The following is a 22834-nucleotide window of genomic DNA, read 5'->3' on the forward strand; positions in this document are numbered from 1 at the left end:
TTTATTGCTTCTCTCTTAGTTAGGTTTTCTATTGTTGTGATAAAACACTGACCAAAAAGCACGTTGGGGAGGAATGGGTTTATTTTGTTTACAAGTCCACATTGCTGTTCATCACCAAAGGAAGTCAGGACAGGAACTCAAGCAGGGCTCAAACCTGGAGGCAGGAATTGATACAGAGGCCATAGAGGGGTTCTGCTTACTGACTTGCTCCTCATGACTTTCTCAGCCTGCTTTCCTATAGAACCTAGGCCTGCTAGCCAAGGAATGACAACACCCACAGTGAGCTGAGCTCTCCCTGATCAATCACTGAGAAAAGGCTGTACAGGCCTGCCTGTAATTGAGGCTCCCTCCACAGTTATGACTACAGATTTGTGTCAAGTTAACAAAAACTATCCTGAACAGCTTCTAAATCTTATCAGCCCTCCTACCATATCCTTTATAAAATTTTTATCATAATCCAAATGTCTAAATGGGCAATAAAATGTTAGTTCTTAGCTGGGCGGTGGCGGCGCACGCCTGTAATCCCAGCACTCTGGGAGGCAGAGGCAGGTGGATTTCTGAGTTTGAGGCCAGCCTGATCTACAGAGTGAGTTCCAGAACAGCCAGGGCTATACAGAGAAACCCTGTCTCAAAAAATACAAATCCAAAAAAACAAAAATGTTAGTCCTTTGTATAACTTAATGCTGAGAGAATGTTCTAGTCAAAAGACTGGTAACTATTGATCAATTTCTATATTGAGCTTCCCCGATGAGAATGGAGTTTGGTGGACACCATCAAGTGTCTTAGTATTTTGAGAACAGAGTTAAGAGAAACACATTAACTATCACCTACCTTTATGCAAACATGGCTTGGTTTTCTTTAGAAGCTATTTGTTCAGATCATATCAACATATTCTTAATACAACTTAATAGATGTTTATGTCAAGGAAGGTTAAAACCACCACTGAAGGATTCTGCATTAAAGAAAATTAAAATAAATCCAACAGCATCTCTGGAGAGTTTCCCTCTCAAATACCACTGTCGTCTTCAAATCTAACCTCTGACCTGGGAAGCTACTTTACTTTTTCAGGTTGCCAACAGAGAGTCAGCTATCAGCCAGCCAGATCTGTGGGTACCTCAAAGATCATACTCTCCTCTCAGATGTCTGCACTAACTGGAAACATTTTATCTGTGAGAAGAAGGCATTTGGATCTTGCATGTGAAAGATACAACTCGAAGCTACCTCTGCTACACAAGTGTTTGAAAGGGGCCAAAGAGCAAATGCAGGAGGAGATTGATGTGAGACTTATGAAGGCAAACTTGCTTTATATTTACCCTTGGCAATATCCTATAATGCTTTGCAGATTTCAGTTGACCTTGTCCATTGTGCCAAGGAGAAATTGATTTAGAGCTACAAAAGACCTGACTCACTGAGAACAAAGAAGAGAAAATCATTTCCCGTCTGTTTGAACGTCCAAAGTGACTACCCATACCACACAGAAATCTTGCTGTCCTTGTGGGAGTTTTTTCAGTAATCCCTGCTTTGTACTTTTAGTAAACAATTCTATCTACTATACTTACAAGTGACAGAATTTTCTTCAGGTCAGCTTCCAGTAATTATATATCATAAGATTACACACTGAGAAGAGAGAGATGGATTTTTAAACTGAAGTATTACAACCAATCATATACCAGAGACCCTTTGACTCTAGGTTTTACCTAGAACGGCAACTTTCAGTGTTGGTAACATTCCTCTGAGGCCCAGGGCCAAGGGGGCTGACCTCACAGATATAGAGGTTTATAGTTTCTAACCCTTGGAGCTAGGGGACTATTGCTCCGGGATCTGGGTGCTCAGGTTGAAGGCTTATAGTTTTGCGTTTTAATCTCTACTGGCTCCAGGTCTTGGCAGCTTTTACAATCCCTGACCTTTAGCAGTAGCATCAGACAGCAGTCAGTAGCAGCAAGCAGATCCACTGGTGTTATAGCTCTTGGATGGCTTTAGGGTGATGGGGCATTAACTATACCGTCCTCTGGTCTAGAATGCAGAAATCTCCCATCAGCCCTTGTTAGCTCTCAGCATTGGCTTTCTGTGATCCTTGGTCCTAAAGACTGCAGCTCCATGGCGCGCTTCCAGGTCGCCAAGCCCGTGCTTCTCCTTTCCGGTTTGCCACAGCCGGCTGTCTTTACTCAGCCTTCCTTTTCTGCCTTCTCTCATTTCTCCAACTTTACCGCGTCTCTCTGTTTCCACTGCCCATCTTTTCTGCTTCTCTGGAATTCTTCAGCTGTTCTCTTGTCTCTCGATTGCCATGGTGACTGCTGTCACCACCAGAGCTGCTTGCTTGCCTTTGCTACCATCTTGTGCTTCTGCATCTTCTTTTTGTATTAGCCGTTCAGGACACTCTTCTAATGATGAAGAGCAAAGGAGGTGAGAACGACTTCAGGAAGCCTTTTATTGGTTCTAATGTTGCAGCATCAGGAGTGTCAGAGAAGGGGGTGTCCTGGCTGACTCTAAACTGAACCAAACAGCTCATTTAATCGATAAGAAGGGGCTATAGTGAGGGTGTCTGCATCTTCATTCACAGCAGCCCTTCAAGGACTGTGTTTGCACCAATCATGCACAGACTCTTATTTACACCGGGCTTTCTGAGGGTCACGGTTGGACGTGCGCCCCCTCTGGCCTGAGTGAGAACAGCTGCAGGACAGGCTGGGCCTTGTGCAGTTTGCCAAGACTTCTGCTTAGAGTGCTGCTCTTTCCATAGTGACAACTGGATCCTGTCTACAGCCCTGGGGTGGTTATAGTCTTCAGCAGGGAGAAGGGCTTCAGAGTAAAGTTCCCAAACTGCTGGGCTGCCGTGAGAGCAGTCTGGCCAGTTAGGAAGGAGGCTGCTAGCTTTAATCATTCATTCACAGACAATAAAAAGTGTGTTTACAATAAATACTTCGTAAAACCCCAGTATATTACAATTCTAATAGCACTTAACAGTACTTAATAAAAATGAACATTTAACAGTGTTTGACTTTTGCCCCAAAGCTGTAGAGTCATTGAGTACCTCTGATCTGTCTCAGAAGCAACCAGGTCCTCTTCTCTCTATCGTCTTGGACTGCACTTTTCAGACTGCAGAGTTCTGCTGGGAAAGGAACTCTTAGAATTTTACATAGGAGAAGGACTAGTGGAGACATCTGCATGTCCTGTTTTGTAGGTGGGGCCTTCTATCCTGTTGCTCACGGATCAAATGGTTCAGTCTACGCTGACAAGATGAACAACCTAGCACTTAGAACTGCCTGTCTCTGTGTCTCAACTTCCCTGCTATAAAACTGTAATATGATACACTTCAAAATACTGCTTAAGAATGTCATCCAAATGCTACATGCAAACAATAGAAAATGATATTTTACATAGGAATGGATAAATGAAAATGTATGCCATCTACCAGAAGAAAAATTTGCAAATTATGGTTATCATGTTTCCTACTTATCATGTGTCATCTTTAAGTCATACTACGTAGCACACTTTTAATAAATATTTGATAAATTAAATATGATTGTATTTAATCTTTTATTCTGAGAGAAAGAAGCTGAGAGGTACAATATTTCATCCTTCCCTTCCTTCACATTAAAAAGGCATAAGTTAAATAAATAATGATGATAAAGAGGATGATGATAATAGCAATAATAATAATAAAACCTAATTAACTGAAGCAGCAGAAATTATTTAAAGGAAACTAAGCTTCCCTTGACTTGAAAGTCATTGTTTAGTGGCTATGGTACTGTAGCAATGAGATGATCGTGTCTTTGTCTTGTTTTTGTTTATTTACCTTGATGCAGTGTTTAAAAGATAGAAGCAACACCACACACACACACACACACACACACAAGGGAAAAGTCATTTCTCTAGTTTTCTGCTGATCCTGGGAGAGTAAAGATCCCAGAGACCACTGTTTGGTTATCACAGCTGGCAGCTCGAAGCTAAATATACTAATCTGGGAAACAGAGGAACAATGATGATTTTTAACGGTGAAGACTGTTTGTCTTTGAGCTTCTTCAAAGGCTTGTCATCTGGCTATGTTTAGAGATAGGATGGGAAGCATTGACAATTCTTCCGGAAGAAAAAAAGTACAAGGAAACCGAATGCAAACACCCTGCGGCTGATGTTGTTCACCCTGTATATATACACAGTGCTGTATTTACAACTCAGAGATTTGTGGACAGTGCAGCTAGCACAGCTGCCTGCAACATCCCAGGCAGCCACGCTGCAGTCACCCAGATGGAGCAGCTGGGAGAGGTCTTACTGCAGGCTGCCCGTGATCCAGGACACCTGTCCAGTAATTAGCCACGAGAGGACCAGTTTAATTCTCCAATCCTACCAGTGATGAATTAGGTGCTTTTAATCCATCTCAATGAGTGAACTTTTTAAAAAAAGAAAAATAATCATTTCTCTTCGAAGGACAACTAATAGTACTGCACCCTAAATGCAGCAATAAAACACTGAAATAATAATACTGATAGAAATAATAAGCTTTGTGTTAGACTCTAAGGATCTATTCAGAGTAGATTTTGTCTGTCTTAAGTCACATGGCATTTTTATTTTGTTTTATATTTTTTTGTATTTTTCAAAAACTGCGCTTGACTTCCAAACATTAAGGCTGGCCCCAGGACAACCACCCAACAATTGTACCAAGTTTGTAATCTGTTTGTATTCCCCACGTAAAAGCTGCCCATTACCCTTCTCAAACTTCCTGCTGTCACCAGGCTCCTGACCTGTTTCCTGCTGATAAGTCCTGAGAGTGCTCAATATCCTCAGGAAAAGAAATAGCTCATTGTGTACCCGAGGGAGCTCATTCTATGGGAAAGGCCATGCTCTCTGTTTGACTCTTCCTGCAGTTTCTTCACAATTACCTACACAGCAGAGACTATAAAAACGTCTTCGCATCCTCTCTCATCCTAAGAAAGCCAGTTCATGTAGCTTCCATCTTTTATTACCAAAAAACCTTTTCTCAAATTCATGTTATGAACACTTCTTATGTTTTTAAGTATTTCTAGAGGCAATGTTGGACCATACCCCCTTTTCTCATCTTTTGAAATGTTTGCCTTTGATGTTATCAATATTATGAGGTTTGGATACAGAAATGGGGGTTATGGATAATACTAAGGAATAATCTCAAGAAAAGAAAATATATCAAATACTATTTTTCTCTTTTTCCACCTGAAATGTCACTTTGCTAAGGTCTCAGATTGCAAATGAGAATGTTCTTCACCGTCTAGATAGCTAGACTCTTCCCATCAACAGTAGCTAGAGAGACACATGTCACCCTCCTGGAGCCCAGAATACCAGGAGTCAAAACTTACATGAGAGCCATGGTGCTCGTTTACAAGTAAGTACAATCGTTATTGGCTTTCTTTTGCTGACCCATGTTGCCTTCTGCAGTAGGTTTATATAATAATTGCTTAATGATGACTTGATCTTTGTTTCTTATTTCAAAATATTACATTAGACAATTTAACCAAACAGAAGTAACAGCCGTCATCAACTTTTCCTCTTTAATGAATACAGATGCTGCACTTGTGCTCCACTCTATTTAAAGAATCACTAAACCCTTTAGAATATTTTCATAATTTCAACACATTTTATATTACAACCTACAGTATGAGACTAACTTCACACTTCATTTTAAGTAACATCATAGGGAAATTATAAATATTCCCACTTTTTAGTAAGCTACATGACATTTGGCTCAATAGACAAACCAAAACAGAAAGAGCTCAATCCTTCAAGCTTTAAAACCACAAATACACGTCTGTTTGCTTGGCCCAGTAAACCTGCATAGAATTCAGTACTGAAGAACTCCCAGAGCTAACATGAAGGAAATCTAAAAGAAACCTCAAGTAGCCTCACTAATGTTTAGATAAATGCCAGTCATAAAACCAAGTCTTACAAAAATAAATACAGAATTGTTTTTCACAACAAAGTGCTAATTTAATTGTAATGTCACCGTGATATAGATGTTTCCCAATTTTTACTGAAAATTTAGAGTGTGAAATCTATAGCTGGTACTACCAACCTCCCTAATGTTAGTTTATCTGTGATCAATGAAACCACTTGGCATGGTACTATTTACGAAAACCCTGTTGTGGCTTTAATGTCACCACCAAGAGAAACTCTGTCTAGTCAAGAGTCTGGCTGTGCAGATGCCACAGCTTCTCTTTTTCTTCCCACGCCTGTTTAAAAATCATGCCTCTCCCACACCTTGGTTAGTCAACACACCAACCTCAATGTCGTGATTTTGCCTCAAATATTTCACTTTAGGAATATTATAAAGCCATCCTCTTGAAGACAATATGCTTTGAAGACTTTCTTATACTCAAGTAATCTCATAAACAATATCTTTATTATTTTTTTTTTTTGGATTTGGTTTTTTTGAGACAGAGTTTCTCTGTATAGCCCTGGCTGTCCTGGAACTCACTCTGTAGACCAGGCTGGCCTCGAACTCAGAAATACGCTTGCCTCTGCCTCCCAGAGTGCTGGGATTACAGGCGTACGCCACCACCGCCCGGCAACAATATCTTTATATTGGTCCCACCAATTGTCAATGCACAAGTAGTTAAGGAGTGATTGTTTTCATATTGTGAAAAGGATTCCCTTGTTGATCCCCTCTACCAAATCACAAATCCACCCTAGAACCTCACCCATTTCACATTATTTGCACTTATTATTATTAGTTATTCAGTACCTGAAAGGTATAAACATTGTTTAAACATGATGGAAGAAAAAACAAACTTATCATCTGTGCATGAGACTGTTTGGGGTTTTGTTTTTGTTTTTTGTTTCTTTTTTGTTTTGTTATTGTGTTTTCTAGGCTTCAGTCTCTTTGGAAGTACAGGGATATTAATTATAACTTAGATTAAAGTTGGTACTGTCTCTTTCCTAGGAGACATAATTAGGGGAAAGACACAATTGATGGAGTGGTGGTTGACATGATGAGAACTGTATCATCTGGCAAGCTGGCCACAGACACAGTAGGTGAAGTCACTTTTGAGAGCCTAGGAAAGGCTAAGTGTGAACTGGACACTAAAAGAATTGGCTGTGTGTAGAGCAGCAGAGGGGTGAGGACTTCTGCTAGTTTCTCTTGGATTGCTTGTTAGGATAAGGGATGCTATGTCTTTTTCTTCTGTTCTCTCTTTTCACTTTGCTCTTCATATTTCTTCTTTCATCCTTCCTTTCTTTTTTCTCTCTCTTGTTCTTTTGTTCCTTCTTTCTGTCACTTGAGAAGACATACTCATGTAGCCTAGGATGGCTTCCATGTATTTGAGGCCAGCCTTGAACATCTCATGTCTTCCTTCTCTTTCCAAGTGTTGCGACTCTAAAGGCACCAATTGTTGTGTGGACACAAGCTCATCCAGTTTGTGACTCTGTATTAACTCTTCTATTTTCTTATGTTTCTCACTTTTCCAAGAGTAATGGAGACATGGGACAGAGGCTGATAACAGACCCTGAGAAGGGAGAAAGCCTTCTGAAAGTCTTCTGCACATCAAGGAGGACAACTCTATGGCTTTCTGGGGCTGGTTGGTAGTTCATGAGTAATATTCTTTGTGTCTGGAAAATGTGTGCAAGAACTAAGGCCCAGGCCTGGATGATGGTGTGCTGGAGCCAGGAGAACCTCTCCCATACCAGCCCCAGCATCTGTCTCTTTGTTTCCCAAAGCTTTGAATATCCTTCATGTTGGCCTCACTTGACAGTTCTTTTACTGGTGGTTGAAGCTGACCTGTTGGTACCTTCCATCCAAAGCTTCATGTCACCTACTGGAGCTCTTCAGGTACCACTCTCCCTGCCACCCTCTCACAGGCACACCTCCTCAGCTCCTTGCAGTCCTTAGAGTAAGCCTTTCCATTGAAGATGGTCATACAGTCCCTGTTTCTTAGGTTGGTGGGATCTATTATAATCTCAAACCTTAAGGAAGAGAAAGAAAATGATTTAGTTTAATTGCAGTTTATTTCTAAAATGGCATACTAAGAGACAACAACAAAAAATATCATAATCTGTGTCCCCAGTGTGCCTTTGCTTAGGAAATGGGACCAATGAATTTTACTTTCAGCCCCTCAGTCTCCATCTCATTCTTAGAAGTCCTGACCATTCAAACCAATAAAAAATGTTCTTAAAGCAAACACAAACTCTGTTTTTACTGTCAATGTAAAGTTATCTACCTCTTCTAGTGTTTGTTTTACTTAATTAAAAATGCAAATGGTTATGTTACTATGTCCTGGTTTTTTTTGGTAGAGAGAAAATGTAATCTGTTTGAACGGACCTTTAAATGTAATAAAGCTTCATTTAAAAATTACATTTGCCCCTGTCCTAGAATTTCATGTACAGTTTATCTGAAAGCTTCTCTAATAAATAATTTTTAAATGTACATTATAGAGTTTGGAGAACCAAGACCTCTCTGAGGCCACAGCCTACCCCTGGATATTGACAGGTTGGATGATGACCTTGGATAACCTCTATCACATCTGAGTCTCTTAGGTTTCTATTTAATTGCTAGTCCAAAGGAGATATTCTCTTCCCTTTTCCTCTATCTCCTTATTCCCCCCAAATGATTCATAGATACACACTGCTCAAATCAGTGAAGAAACTACCTGCTGATTATTTGAGAACCCCCTGTGTTTCTCTTTCCCACTTTTTCTAATCTATTTTAATAGAAGCACCTCTAGACATCCTCCTGCAAGCACAATTTCCAGTAACAAAACAGATACTCTACAGTTACCATCAAACTTCACTACTAATCTGTCTTCATCAAATACCTCTCCCACAGAATGTTCTGCAGACTTACAGTTCAAAGGAGTAAGGTGTCCCATCTGTCCACAGCCAGGCTTTGCCACTGCCATTGCGGGAGAGCCCTGTCCAATAAGAGTAGAAAAACTCAGAGTAGCTCTGGGGCATGGCAAAATCCTGTGAAAGGCACACAAGAAAAACTTTAGCTTCAGTGGTGAGCTCAGGGACATGTGGGATCAGCAGAGCTTCTAGGAGAGTAGCATGGAAACCTCATAGCATGTGCATATGTGCACGTGCATGTGCACACACACACACACACACACACACACACACACAAACACACAGACATGCCAGCAGACTCAAGAAGAAAAGACACCTGTCATGAAGTCCTTTAGAAATTTGTCCAGTAAGTGTGGGACACATAGATATAACATACTTTGTCTTAATAAGTATGGGATTATAAAACAAGCATTGTATAAATCAAAATTTATACCTGACACATTATTCTTGTGGTATAAGATTGAACTCAAAATTGATATAAAATATGAGAGGAACTGAATGTTCTGATCTCAGAATTCTGGAAGCAGAGGCAGGTGAATCTCTGAGTTTTCAGGTAACCTGTTCTACATAGTTCACTCCAAGATATTCAGGAGTACATAGCAAGACCCTGTCTCAAAATACAGATGAAGGAGGAGGGGAGACAGACAGAGACATAGAGAGAGACAGAGATAAAAATGGGGAGCCTGCCATATGTCTCAGTTAGGAGAGTGCTGGATTTGGTTGTGTTGAGCTTTGGGCTTAATCCCTGTATCCCAAAATTAATTTAATTTTAATTAATTACACGGTAAAGGTTATTACCATTATTCTTGATTAATGAATTAAAACAAAGCAAAAACAAGTAGGAAAATCATTTAGAGAAAAAGTAAAATTATTCCAAACAATGGAAAAAATTTGGAAATATAAAAATAAGAGATAAAAGTGTTATAAGTATCAGGCAAAGAGACTTTGAATAAGAACATAATAATTATGGAGTAAATAATAAAAGAAGAGGATTTAGAAGGGATTTAGAGGATTTAGTGTGACATGAATTTCACACTAGGCAGAAGAGAAAAATGTACATTTTCATATATATGTATATATACATATATAGGTATGTGTGTCTTAGCTACACATTTAGTCAAATATTAATATATGGAAACTCTTTTTCTAATATCCATCTGTAAAAAAAGCATTGTATGCTTCATTTCATATTTGACTACTAGCTTTGAGCATTTATATATATGTGTGTGTGTTTAAATTGGAATATTCATCAGAAGGCAAGAAACTAATCAGAGGCCATAAGGAGATTTCCATAGAAAAAATTAGAGTGCAGGTGGTAAGAAGGCAAGAAATGGAACTGGAAGGGAGAAATGGGGTGCAGATGGGAAGGCAGGGTTGAGGAGGGAGTATGGGATAAATAACTAGCCCTAAAGACCTTGGAAAATGCTATGTACAATCCTATATTTTAAGCTTGCTAAAATATGTACATGCTCATAGACACGTGTTTAAATGGAGTTGCCCTATAATGCAGCAGTGCCTCTCCAGACACCATAGGTTATCAATCAAAAATCCAAGTATCAAAAAGTCTTGGAAGGTAGCTTAGTGGTAGGTTTCCTGACTGCCATTCATGAGGCCTTGAGTTCAAGCCCCATCACTGAAACAAATCCCAGTGACAGGCCTGTGTCACTTCCTTTCAGCTGTTAGTCCGTGAGTCCCATAGACACATGTGCCAATTTTGCAGCTTTATTCTTATATTTTTATATTTGCCAGTCTTCTGGAAGGTGACACACACACAGACACACACAGACACACACAAACACACACACACACACACACACACACTATATATATATATATACATATATATGTATATATATATATACATATATATACATATGTATATATACATACACATACATACATAAAATTCATATGTATGTATATATGAATATTTGCAGTTTATTAACATTATTTGACAGACTATTTTTCAATTCAAAGCTTTTTAACATTTACAACAGAAAGGCAGGCAGTGCTATCATGGCTTTTCTGAGATTGTAAGTACTTGGGGGAGAACACAGCTTATATCCACTTCAGGGATCACTTGTACTTGGCCTTTGCTGTGAGTGAGTGTGGAAATCTGTGGGTCAGAACCTTGGCTCCTTACAATGTTCTTGCCCAATTTTTTTGTGGGAGAAACTCTTTCAAATGCTGAGGTTTGGGAACTTACCAGTTCCTCTTGCGTGCTTATCTTCAGCATGGTGGCATTGTCAGCCAGGCAGAAGTACTCACAGCTCTGCCAGTTTTTACTTTCTTTGTAGAACTGATAACATTTGTCCCCATGCCACTTCCATTTTTCTGGGCAAGGACTACATCTATGCCCTTGGAAGAGAAAAACACCACACTTTGGTTATCTACCTCTACATGGATCTGATGTTTCTTCTTTTGGATATAAACAATGTTTGATATTCCAAGTAACTGGTATCTCTTAGATATTTGAGTGAGCACCTGTACTACCCACTCCACACCAGGAATGACCCATAATTGAAGTGAAACATTCAGTGAAAATTAAAACAGATGGTACTAACAAGGAGTGTTGGATCTGGTGATGAATGACTGAAATGTCCTCGCCTATGCCTTCCAGAATGTGGACAGAATATTCCTTCATGAGGTGATTCATATGACTATGAACTATTGGATATGAAATTCTTCCTGTGGGTTCATAAGCATCGGGGACATAGTTTTGAGCTAGTGACCTTTGGGGACATGATTGGATCCAGATGGCTTTGATATCATTGATGGACTAATTCCTTGATTGGTTCTGAATATGATGGCTTTAGTGGGAAATGATGAAAATAGTGGCTAAGTGAGAAGCCAGTCACTGAGGCCTGTTCTGAGGCTGCATCTCACGGAACACCTTTTGTGTATACCCTTTTCTCTGCTTCAAGTACAGCATGATTGAAGCTGTCCCACGGTGGCCTTGATTGCCATCATGAGCTCACATGTCTGAAGCTGGAAGCTAAAGGAGTCTTTCTCCATCTGAAGTTGTTTGTTAGATGGTCTCAGGCAGAGGTCTTCTGTACGCACACTGTATTTGTGTGTTGCGAGACAGTGGGCACTTCCAAGCCAAACAAGGAAGTATAAAGAGCAGAGAGTAAGATAGAATATGTAGGTAAATTCTACATGGGTGAGTAGTAGTGTCATGAGTATCATGGTATGGGTATCTGGACTTTGGCCTCTGAGAGTCAGGAACCTGCATCCAAGTCTCGTGTGTGTGTGTGTGTGTGTGTGTGTGTGTGTGTGTGTGTGATTTAATCATATCTGTGCTTCCACCACTATTTTATTCTGAAGGAGATGGAGATTTAACACTGTTTACTCTAGGCTACATATTGAGCCATAGATCATGCTTCCTGTTAACCTTTTGTTTTGAGACAGGGACATATGAAGTCACCCAGGGACAGAAACAAACAGACCCAGGGACAGAAAAATTTCCCCAGGACACAGCACAACCATGAATGATAAAAGTGCATGTGTATAAACGTGGACATGTTTCAGGGGAAATGTATACTGTTGATCAGCGAGTTGAAAGTGTGCCATGAAAACGTATTGCTTCCAGATATTTTACTCCTGACATGTAGAGCTAGTAAAATACTGGCCGTAGAGTTCAGAAGCTGAACATGTCTGATTCCTGTGAGCTCCTCCTACATGTAGGAAGCTTCATGTGACAAGAGTTACAACATGGTCAATGTACAGCAAAAAATATTCAGCTAGGCAACATTCTAAGGGAAATTGATTACTTTTATGATGCAGGAAAACTACATCATCCAAAAATATATGGTCATTTTTTATTATTTTTTTTCATTAGATTATGGGCATATAGAATATTAGTTTAATTTGTGACCCAGACTTTTTTCTTGCACATTGAACTCCTCACAGATTAGATCATTCATTCCCAACTTTTTATATAATTTTATATTTAAATTGCATATAGTTTATTTGCATAGATTTTTTTCATTTGCCTTTTGTTTGTTTTTGAGCCACCTAATGAAAAAACTGGATTATCTCTTTGATAATTTAGAATCCTATGAAGAAAAAGAAAAGTCCACTGAGTTGTCAGAGAAACAAGAAAAGAGGGAATTAGGGTAAGCGAGATCTAGTCATATGGAAAACCATCACTTAGAGAAGTGTTCCTTGAGACACTGTTTACTGAGAAAATCACTCGCTGTTCTGCTAATGGGGAAGTGTTGTGGGGAGGAATGATGATGAAACTGTAGTACTTTAGAGTTTCCAAAAAAGAAACCAGTAAGGACTGCAAACTGCAGGTTGTTTCCTATGCTTGTGTGGTGGAGGAGGCAGAAGAGAGGGCTGACATGAATGTAGCATGCTACAATACAACTTTCAAGAGGGGGATAGTGAGATGGTGGTGGGTAGAAGGGTACTGAAGTGATATTTACAGTTATCACTAGCAATAGTTTTTGGTTTGTCCAATTATTGTCATTCTCATTACCCTTGATCTTTGTAAGATTTATATTTTTGATAAATAAGCCATGGGTAAACTAAAACAACTATAATTTAAGTTCTCTAAATTTTGAAATAATCCCTGTATAAGTCTAAGAGTTTGAAAATTGTAGTTATAACTTTCCAACACTTTCGTTGTGCTGGATTTGTATGTGCCAATGTAATTGAGCCATACCTCTGTGTTTAGTTCCTGATGGTGCTGTTACGGTTACTCTAAATGGACTACTATATTTTAAGTGTTCACAGTTGAAGAATGTCTTCCTGTACTATGACAAAGATGCATACAAGCAATTATAACAATGTCTGATCATGATTATACAGCTCAATCTGTTTATTGAGATGGCAGGGAAAGTACTTCTAAAGAAATACATGATTCTAGTTACCCTGGTGGGAAATTCAGGTTTAGGTAGAACAATTTCTAGAGGCCAGAGTGACAGGGCCATGCTCACCTCCACTTTTGTTGTAAAGTTCACGACACAGTTTTACAGCTACCTGCTGCAGAGTTTCAGTGAGTTTTCTGTTCTGGGTCTGGAGAGACTGTAGTTGTCGGGACATGTTCCCCAGCTTTTCATCCTTTTCAGTGATGCTGTCTTGCTGGGTATTGGAGAGCTGGTAGAACTGAAAAACTAAGCCATGTGACTAAGTCAGCCGGATAGCTCAGATGCCTGTTTCTATTTTCCACACACGGCGGAGACAATAAAGCACATAATTTAACAGCTTAGTATGGGGAGTTCACACTGCCACATTCAGGGGCATAGTTAATTGCATCCTCCTAGGCAAATCTATATGTCCACCTCTATTTCAAAATGTGAAGCCAACTTGGGAAGTTAAGAACTCAATACCAATCTGTGTCCTTGCTCCATAAAGATTTTATGTGTCGAAAACCAATATAAAATTACAAATCTACCCATCTTTGGGGTATTTACTATGTTAAATATTAAAAAGATGATACACCCTATTGTTCATTCCATTATTAAAATGATCTGAACTCATTTTTATACATGTGTGGATTTGTAGTTAGGCTCCATGAGGACAAGTCACTGCTTTGATGTTGCTTAGCTAAAAACATTTCAACACACAGGCTTGAACTTCAGTTTGCTAAATCTCAAGAAATGTGTCATAAGTCAAGGGAGTTACTTTACATTCTTAAGAAAAAAAGGTGATTACAAGACAGTGTTGTATCAAGATTATGTAAATTTTGACACAGAGAGAGCTAACAGGATGTCTTTTTAACTTTTAAATTAAAGTTCATAGATTAAACTTTTACTTTAGCAGAATCACCTTGTGACCTGATCTGCTTTGCTGTGTAGCTTTAGCCTGGAGTTACCTTCAGCAATTCAGAAAGGGACCATAAGCTCTTAGTCTAATGAAGCCAATTTACCAGAGTCCATCAAGAAATTTACTTTTGAAGGTTTGAAATGGAAAGGTATTACACATGAAATCTTCCTTGTTTGGTTTTGAAACTCCCCTCTGCCCCAATAACTGTATTATTTTCAAGCCTTTTCGGCAAAGGTGATTGAGCACTTCTATGCTCCTGTGTAGAAGATGGATGTGTGCAGAAATCTCATTCCCCTGCACTGTTGGTGCTCTCTAAAGTGATGATTTATACACTGACAGGTAAACAGATATCTCAAACAGAATGTTTTCTTCAAACAGGAAAATGCTTCAATACTGTGTTTCAATACATCAGCTCCTAGTCAGTTAAACAACTGCCTTTAGAAAGACGATGAGACTGCAGAGTTAAGGTTTTAAGAAACCCATAGCAAGAATTTCTTGTCCTGCACAAACTGAGAATCGAGGAACCTTAACCCAGGGTAGCATGCAGACTTACACACAAGGCCCAGGGCTGCCAGGCCGACGAGCAGCACCAGACACAAGGTCAGCAGGGTCAGGGCCACCGGGCGCCAAACTGAAGAGGGTGTCCCATTCTCTGCAGGGAACAAAAAGAAAGTATGGGTTGTCTTTTCTTCTCTTGGAGTAAAGTTAGTTGCCATCAGATACAGAGGTTGGAGCACTTTCTAGACGAAAAATAAAAGCAGTCAGGACTTGGTCCTCTGTTCTCGGAGTCTTGGCAACAAAACACATTTAAGCCTCACTTTGTACATCTAGCTCATTCAGAAGCCCTGACATGTCTATCCTCTCCTCAAGGCCTATATTCTGCTTTACCAGAACTTTTAAATCATTGTTTTTAGAACCTTATGCTTGTCAAGATTCTGATTGTGGAGGCCAAATATGGTTGTACATATCTTTAGTCCCAGAACTCAGGAGGCAGAGGCAGGAAGATCTCTATGGGTTGGAGGCCAGACTGGTCTACATAGAAAGTTCCAGGCCAGTTAAGGTTGCATTATGAGACCCTGTCACACACACATATAAGAAGTGAAAAACCCAACAACAACAAAAATGTTGACAGTGAACAGCTGTTACATATGCCTGATGTGAAGGTAGGCATGAAGTGCCTATAATCCCAGCAGCACAGGTAAAGGTAGAGATCAGAAGTTCAAGGTCATCTTTAACTACATTAGAGAGTTAGAGGTCAACCAGTGTTGACACAAACAAACAAATAAACAAATAAATAAACCAAAACCCCAAGAATCTCAAACCTTACCAAGCAGCAACTTTATATATCATCAATTCATTTGTTCTTAATTTTGTACAATATGCCCTGCCCGCAGTATTCCACCTATGTGTCTTTAGGAAAACAAATGATATATGTTTAACATCAGAAATATAGTTTTATTGTTTCTTTTTCGAATCTCCTCCATGGAAGTCATAATTTGTAAGATTTACATATTCATTTACTAGATTTATCTCTTCTTCAAACTAAATTATAAAGGAACATGACTATCAATTCCTCAGAGCTGGGTGTAAAAATATGAAACTTCACATTAGCCAAACAATAAATTAAAACATAGAAACACTATGGATAGTATCTTTTTCTTGACTTTGTTCCCATGGTTTGACCTGTCACATTGGAATAGCAGCTGTGTCACGAGGAGACCCATCTTCCACTGAGCTCATCTATTTGGGTTATGGCCAAAGGCAACTGAAAGAGTTGAATTCTTCTCAGTGTAGATACATCTGGAGTTTGTGATAGAACAACAACAACAAAAGAGTGGAACCTGTACATTCGATTCTCTCTACGTCCCATTTAATTGAGAAGACAAGAGTTCTAAAACAGAAATAACATATATATAGAAATTCATTTCCAACTCACTGGGAACCCACAAATATTTTAGGGAATTGGGTAGGCCATCTTTACTTGCTCTTCTATCCTCTAAGTCCAACTACCAATCCTATCCCCAGTTCAGTAGCAGACTCCCAACTGTGGGCTCTCCTTCCTTGATCCCTACATATTGGCCTTCATACACTGATAATGGGAGACTTCAATTCCTCTCTTTCGCCAATAGACAAGTCATCCAGACAAAACTAAATAGAGAAATGCTGGTACTAAATGATGTCATAAACAAAATGGACCTAACAGATACTCACTGAACATTTCACCCAATCACAATAGAACATAGCTTCTTTTTTCTCCAGAAGTGACTACCTATTAGGGCCCAAAGCAAGTCTCAATAGATACAAGCAAATTGAAATAAGACTCTGCAGCCTATCTGAGCACTGTATATTAAAGCTAGATATCAATAACAACAGAAACAACAGAAAACTTATAAACTCATGGAAACTGAACAACTCACTGCTGAATGAAAAATTTATCAAGACAGAAATGAAAAACATTTTAGAATTGAATGAAAATGAAAATACAGCATACACAACAACATATTATGGGAAATAATGCAGATGGTTCTAAGAGGCAAGCCAGAGGACTAATTGCCCACATTTAAAAAAAAATGAAGAGGTAAGTTATTGTTATCAGTAAGTTATTAACACATCTGGTAGCTCATGAACAAAAAGAAAGAATAACACCCAAAGGAGTATATGACAGAAATAATTAAACATGGGATGAAATCAATAAAATAGAAATGAAAAATATATTTAAAAAACTCAATGAAACAAAGAGTTGAGAAACCTTGAGAAAACAAATAAAATTGACAGACTCTTATCTAAATTAACTAAACAGTAAGAATGAAAAAACGGAAGTAAAAAATTAGAAACAAAATAGGGACATAACAATAGACACCAAGGAAATCCAGAGAATCAGAAGGACATATTTCAACACCTACACTTTATCACTTAGAAAATCTAAAAGAAGTGGACAGTTTTCTTGATTTATGTGTGTGTGTGTGTGTGTGTGTGTGTGTATGATGTACCAAAGTTAAATAAAGACCAAATAAGCAATGAAAGAAGACCTATAACTTTTAGTGAAATGGAAGCCTTCATTAAAATATCTCAACATAAAAAGGCTAAAGTCAGATAGCATGGAATTTGACCAACTTTCAAAGATTTCACTTCAATATTACTCACATTATTCCAAAAAATAGAAATAAAAGGAACACTGCCAAAATTTTCTGATAAAGCCATAGTTACTCTGATATCGAAACCACATACAGACTCAACAAAGAAAGAGAATAACAGGCTACTTACCCTGATGAACATAATTGCAAAAGTTATCAGTAAAAGATTTGCAAACCAAATCCAAGAACATATTAAAAAGATCATCCACCATGACCAAGTATACTTCATCCCAGAGGTTTGGGAGCAGTTCATCATACAAAATCAAACCATATGAAAGACAAAACCCACAACATCATCTCCTTAGATGTAGAAAGGCCTTTGGTGAAATTCAACACCCCTTTATGATAGTAATCCTGGAAAGATTAGGGAAGGCATAAAAGAAACATACCTCAAATTAATAGAGGCAATTTATAGCAACTCCACAGTCAATATCAACCCAAATGGAGAGAAAAATCAAAGCATTTTCACTAAAATAAGAAACAAGACATTCTTGCCCACTCTCCATATCTATTCAACACAGTACTTAAAGTGTGAGCTACAACAATAAGAAAACTGAAAGATATCAACAGGACATGAATAGGAAGGGAGGAAGCCAATGCATCTTTATTTGTAGATAATATGATTATTTGTAGATAATATGATAGTAGTATTCCTAAAATTCTACCACCAAACTCCTACAACTGATAAACACTTTTATCTATGTAGCAGGATATAAAATTGATATACAAATCTAGTAGCTTTCCTATATACAAAAGAAAAATAGAAAAAGAAATGGGGGAAATAGTACCTTTCACAGTAGCTTCATAAAAACATAAAATATATTATGACAACTCTAACCAGGAAAATTAAAGACTTGTATAATAAAAACTTTAAGACATTGAAGGAAAAAATGAGTAAGACATTACAAGATAGAAAGATCTCCAATGACCAGAAGGATTATTATAGTAAAAATGAAAATCTTAACAAAAGCAATCTATAGATTCAATGCAATCTCCATTACAATTCCAACACAATTCTTCACAGAATTTGAAAGGACACATTTCAGCTTCCTATGGAAACACAAAGAGCTAGGAAGAGCTCTAAAACTGTAGTACAGAGCTATAGGAGTAAAAACTATATGATACTGGTATAAAACAAACACATTTATCAATAGAATGTAGTCAAGAACACAGACAGTAATTGACATACCCCTGAACACCTGATTATTGATGAAGAAGCCAGAAATGCATCCTAAAAAATGACAGCATCTCCAACAAATGATGTTAGTCAGATTGCACAGTGCTATGTATAAGAATCCAAATAGTTCCATACTTATCACTCTGCACAAAAAAATCAAGTTCACTCCAAGTGGATCAAAGACCTCAACATAAGGTTAGATACACTCAGTCTTATAGAAAAGAAAGTAGGGAATAATCTTGAGTTCATTGGCAAAAGAAAAGACTGTCTGAACAGAACACCATTACCACAATTAATAAGATAAACAATTAATAATTGGGACCTCATAAGACTAAAAAGTTTCTAAATAGCCAAGGACACTATCATTGTACCAACTACATACACAAGAGAGGAATAATATTCAAATATATAAAGAACTCAAAACCCAGTCATCAAGAAAACAAATAATTCAATTAACATCCTGAGCAAGGAAACCCAATCACAAAAGAACACACATGGTATGCACTCTCTGATAAGTGGAAATTAGCCCAAAAGCTTGGAATACCCAAGATACAACGCACAGACCACATGAAGCTCAACAAGAAGGAAGACCAAAGTGTGGGCACTTTGATCCTTATTGGAAAGTGGATCAAAATACCCATGGCTCACAGCCAAGCAATAGAATGAGCATAGGGTCCCCAATGGAGCAGCTAGAGAAAGGACCCAAGGAGCTGAAGAGGTTTGCAGACCTGCAAGAGGAACAATATGTACCAACTAGTAACCCCAGAGCTCGCAGGGACTAAACCACCAACCAAAGAGTACACATGGAGGGACCCATGGCTCCAGCTATATATGTAGCAGAGGATGGCCATTTCAGACATCAATGAGAGGAGAGGCCATTGGTCCTGTGAGAGCTCGATGCCCCAGAGTAGGGGAATGCCAGTCAGGAAAGGGGGTGGAGATAAGCAGGGGAGAAGGGATGGAATAGGGAGTTTTGGGGGGGGGGGGTAATGCAGAAAGGGGATACTATTTGAAATATAAATAAAGCAAATATCTAATAAAAATAAATTAAAAATGGGGTACAGAGTTAAATATAAAATTCTCAAAAGAAGATGCACGTATGGCTGAGAAACACTCAAAGAAATATTCAACATCTTTAATTATTAGGGAATCACAAATAAAAACTACCTTGTGATTTCTTTGTACATCAGTTGGAATACCCAAGATTAATAAAACAAATAATGGTTCATGCTGGCAAGAGTGTGGGTAAAGGCAACACTCACCCATTGCTGATGGGAGGACAAACATGAACAGCCTTTATAAACTCAGTATGGTCGGGCAGTGGTGGCGCACATCTTTAGTCCCAGCACTATGGGAGGCAGAGGCAAGTGGATTTCTGAGTTCCAGGCCATCCTGATCTACAGAGTGAGTTCCAGAACAGCCAGGGCTACACAGAGAAACCATGTCTCAAAAAAATAAATAAATAAACTCAGCATGGCAATTCTTCAGGAAGTTGGGAATAGAACTACCTCAAGTCCAGCTATACTGCTTTTGAGCATATACATACATAAAGGATGTTTCCTCCTACCACAGAGACACTTGTTCTGTTCATTGCTGCTTCATTCATAATATCCCAAAACTGAAAACAACCTAGATGTTTGTAAACAGATAAATGGATAAAGAAAATATGGCACATTTTTACAATGGATTTTTTTAAAAGGACTAATACTTGAAAATAAATGGATGTAACTAAAATATCCTAATTGGGTAACCCAGACCTAGAAAGAAAAAATATGATATGCATTTAATTGTAGGTAGGTATTAGCTGTTAAGTCCTTGATAAGCAAGCTAGAGTCTAACCACAGAAGTTAAGTGTAGACTAAGGGACTGGGTGAGAGGAATAGAGCTCCCTTGGAAGCAGAGATAGAATAAATAGTTATTGATGGACAAGTCAGGGGCACTGCAGGATCAAATGGGGATAGAGTGAGAAGAGAAGGAGAAGAGAATACAGGAAGAGACAACTAAAACTAAGGCCACATGACGGGTCATATGGAAACCTAATACAGTAGAAGAAACTTCCTAAAAAAATACACACATAAGAAATCACCAAATAATAGAGAAGAGCGCACCCCAACTGGACATCTCTAGTCATCAAACAAAGTTTCCACTACCAGGGAAGTTATTGGCTCTGTGGGTATTCCAAATAACCCAGGCTATTGCCAACACTATTGGTTGTTTTCTGCTATGGTCCCATTACTGAATACCATGTCCATACAACTCACTGAACATACAGAATTTCCCATGTTGCCTATTTAAAGCCTTCATCATTACTAATCAGTGTTTGCCCAACTGAAATGTACTCTGCACTCTACCAAAGAAGAATGATAAACACCAATAGTCCAGACACAAAGCCTTCATTCTTCAATGATGATTAATGCAAGATTCACTAATGCAACACTGGTATGAATTTGTGGTAGTAACTACCCCCAATATTAAATTAGATTTAAGGGCAACTTCATGAAATGGAACCCATCCCCAACCATGCTCAGATGACTCAGAACCTGAGACTTGATTGGCCAGAGATCTAGGGAAAAATAAACACTACTGTTCTGCTAAAGGAATATAGCAACAATGATGTCATGCTCTACTCAAAGATGTGTGCCTTACTTAGCTATCATCAGAGACGGTTTCTCTTGTAACAGATGGGAAACAGAAACCCATAGCCAATGTACACAGAGTGGAACCTTAGAACTCTCAGTCATAAATGGGATACCTCCATCAAATCCTTCCCCCTCAGGGTCAGGGACTCTTCCAGAGGAAGTGGAGGAGTGGAGGCCACTGAGAAAACACGGACTTCTAAACATAGCTGGACCAATGCATATATGAACTTACAGACTGTGGCAACAGGCACAGGCCTTGCATAGGTCTGCATCAGCTGGGATACCAGCACTGATATAAGAAGTTAATACAGGCTGCTATCCCTAACTAAGAAGCTGCCTCCAACTGACAACCACTTGCAAATAAAAAATGAGGTTTCCCCAATGGAATCTCATTGGGGCATTAAACCACTTTTAAGAGCAGGCCCCATGTCCAGTGTACAGAGCCATATTGGGGTGTCATGCCACATGGTAGGAACTTGACATTGGCCAAGGGCAAGGGCTTAGGGCAGGAATTTTAGGGCATAATAGGGAAGTAGGTTACAGCAGGAATTTTTATCCTAGGGTGGAGTGCTCAGAGTGTACTTGACATTGGTCAAGGTGAACTTCTCCCAGCCTATGTTGAGCATGGATTCCTGTGCTAGTCAGGATCCTGCTCTACCTAGGGTGGAGAAACTCAGAGTGGAGGTTAAGCTCATTGTTCTTCCAGGTCTCTGAATTCATGAATTAAGCAGATGACACACCCAGCTGCCTGAGCAGTAGAGCCAAGGACCGCCAGAAGACTTCAGCAGAACTCAGCCTGGAGTCTGGGGGGAGGGGCTTGCCAAACTGTTAAAAGATCTGACTGCCATTAAAGTTGGGGCCTCTATCTGTAAACCACTGTCCTGGCCTTGCTCTTTTCACCCCTTGCCATCCATCCCTCAGCTTCTGTTCCAGTAAACCAGTTCGTAGTAGCTGCAGGCAGCTACAGAATGCAACAGCCCAGCAATAGATAACCAACACAAATCGAACTCAATAGCAACTTTGGGGTTTCTTTGTCTCATAATGTTTAATCAGGGCATCAATTTTATTCATTTTAATTTTACTATTATTATTATTTAGCTAACAAGTCCTTTGCATATAGATTACAGCTTTCAGTTCTGTGTCTTTGTAGAATTCTTGTATGTGTGAATGTTTGTGTCTCTTATGTTATATATCAGTCTTGTGGTTTTTGTCTGGCTCTTTTTCTTATGCTTTTTTTGTCCTATTTCAACTTGTTCAATTTTGTTTTTTCTTATTTATTTTATCATTATTATTTAGATTTGTGCTTGTTT

At 38.8% G+C, this 22834-nt stretch overlaps 2 protein-coding genes across 5 annotated transcripts in view; one reads left to right on the plus strand and one right to left on the minus strand.

Moving 5' to 3' along the window:
• Nucleotides 1-3515, plus strand: part of Clec9a (C-type lectin domain containing 9A) — a 16163-nt gene extending 12648 nt beyond the window's left edge. For 2 of the 3 annotated variants that reach the window (XM_052175001.1, XM_052175003.1), the window contains exon 6: nucleotides 1069-3515. In XM_052175001.1, the coding sequence (XP_052030961.1) occupies nucleotides 1069-1201 (133 nt within the window). In that variant the 3' untranslated portion in view covers nucleotides 1202-3515. The remainder of the gene's footprint in view (nucleotides 1-1068) is intronic. The other variant, XM_052175002.1, reaches the window with a different exon arrangement.
• The window catches only part of Clec1a (C-type lectin domain family 1 member A), a 26641-nt gene continuing 6518 nt past the window's right edge, over nucleotides 2712-22834 (minus strand). Inside the window, exons 3-7 of one of the 2 annotated variants that reach the window (XM_052174999.1) lie at nucleotides 15128-15226; nucleotides 13746-13922; nucleotides 11009-11160; nucleotides 8801-8919; nucleotides 2712-7923 (exon numbers count right to left, since the gene is read on the minus strand). In XM_052174999.1, the coding sequence (XP_052030959.1) occupies nucleotides 7773-7923; nucleotides 8801-8919; nucleotides 11009-11160; nucleotides 13746-13922; nucleotides 15128-15226 (698 nt within the window). In that variant the 3' untranslated portion in view covers nucleotides 2712-7772. The remainder of the gene's footprint in view (nucleotides 7924-8800; nucleotides 8920-11008; nucleotides 11161-13745; nucleotides 13923-15127; nucleotides 15227-22834) is intronic. The other variant, XM_052175000.1, reaches the window with a different exon arrangement.

Source organism: Apodemus sylvaticus, chromosome 2 (assembly GCF_947179515.1).
Source record: "Apodemus sylvaticus chromosome 2, mApoSyl1.1, whole genome shotgun sequence".
NCBI classification, from domain to species: Eukaryota; Metazoa; Chordata; class Mammalia; order Rodentia; family Muridae; genus Apodemus; species Apodemus sylvaticus.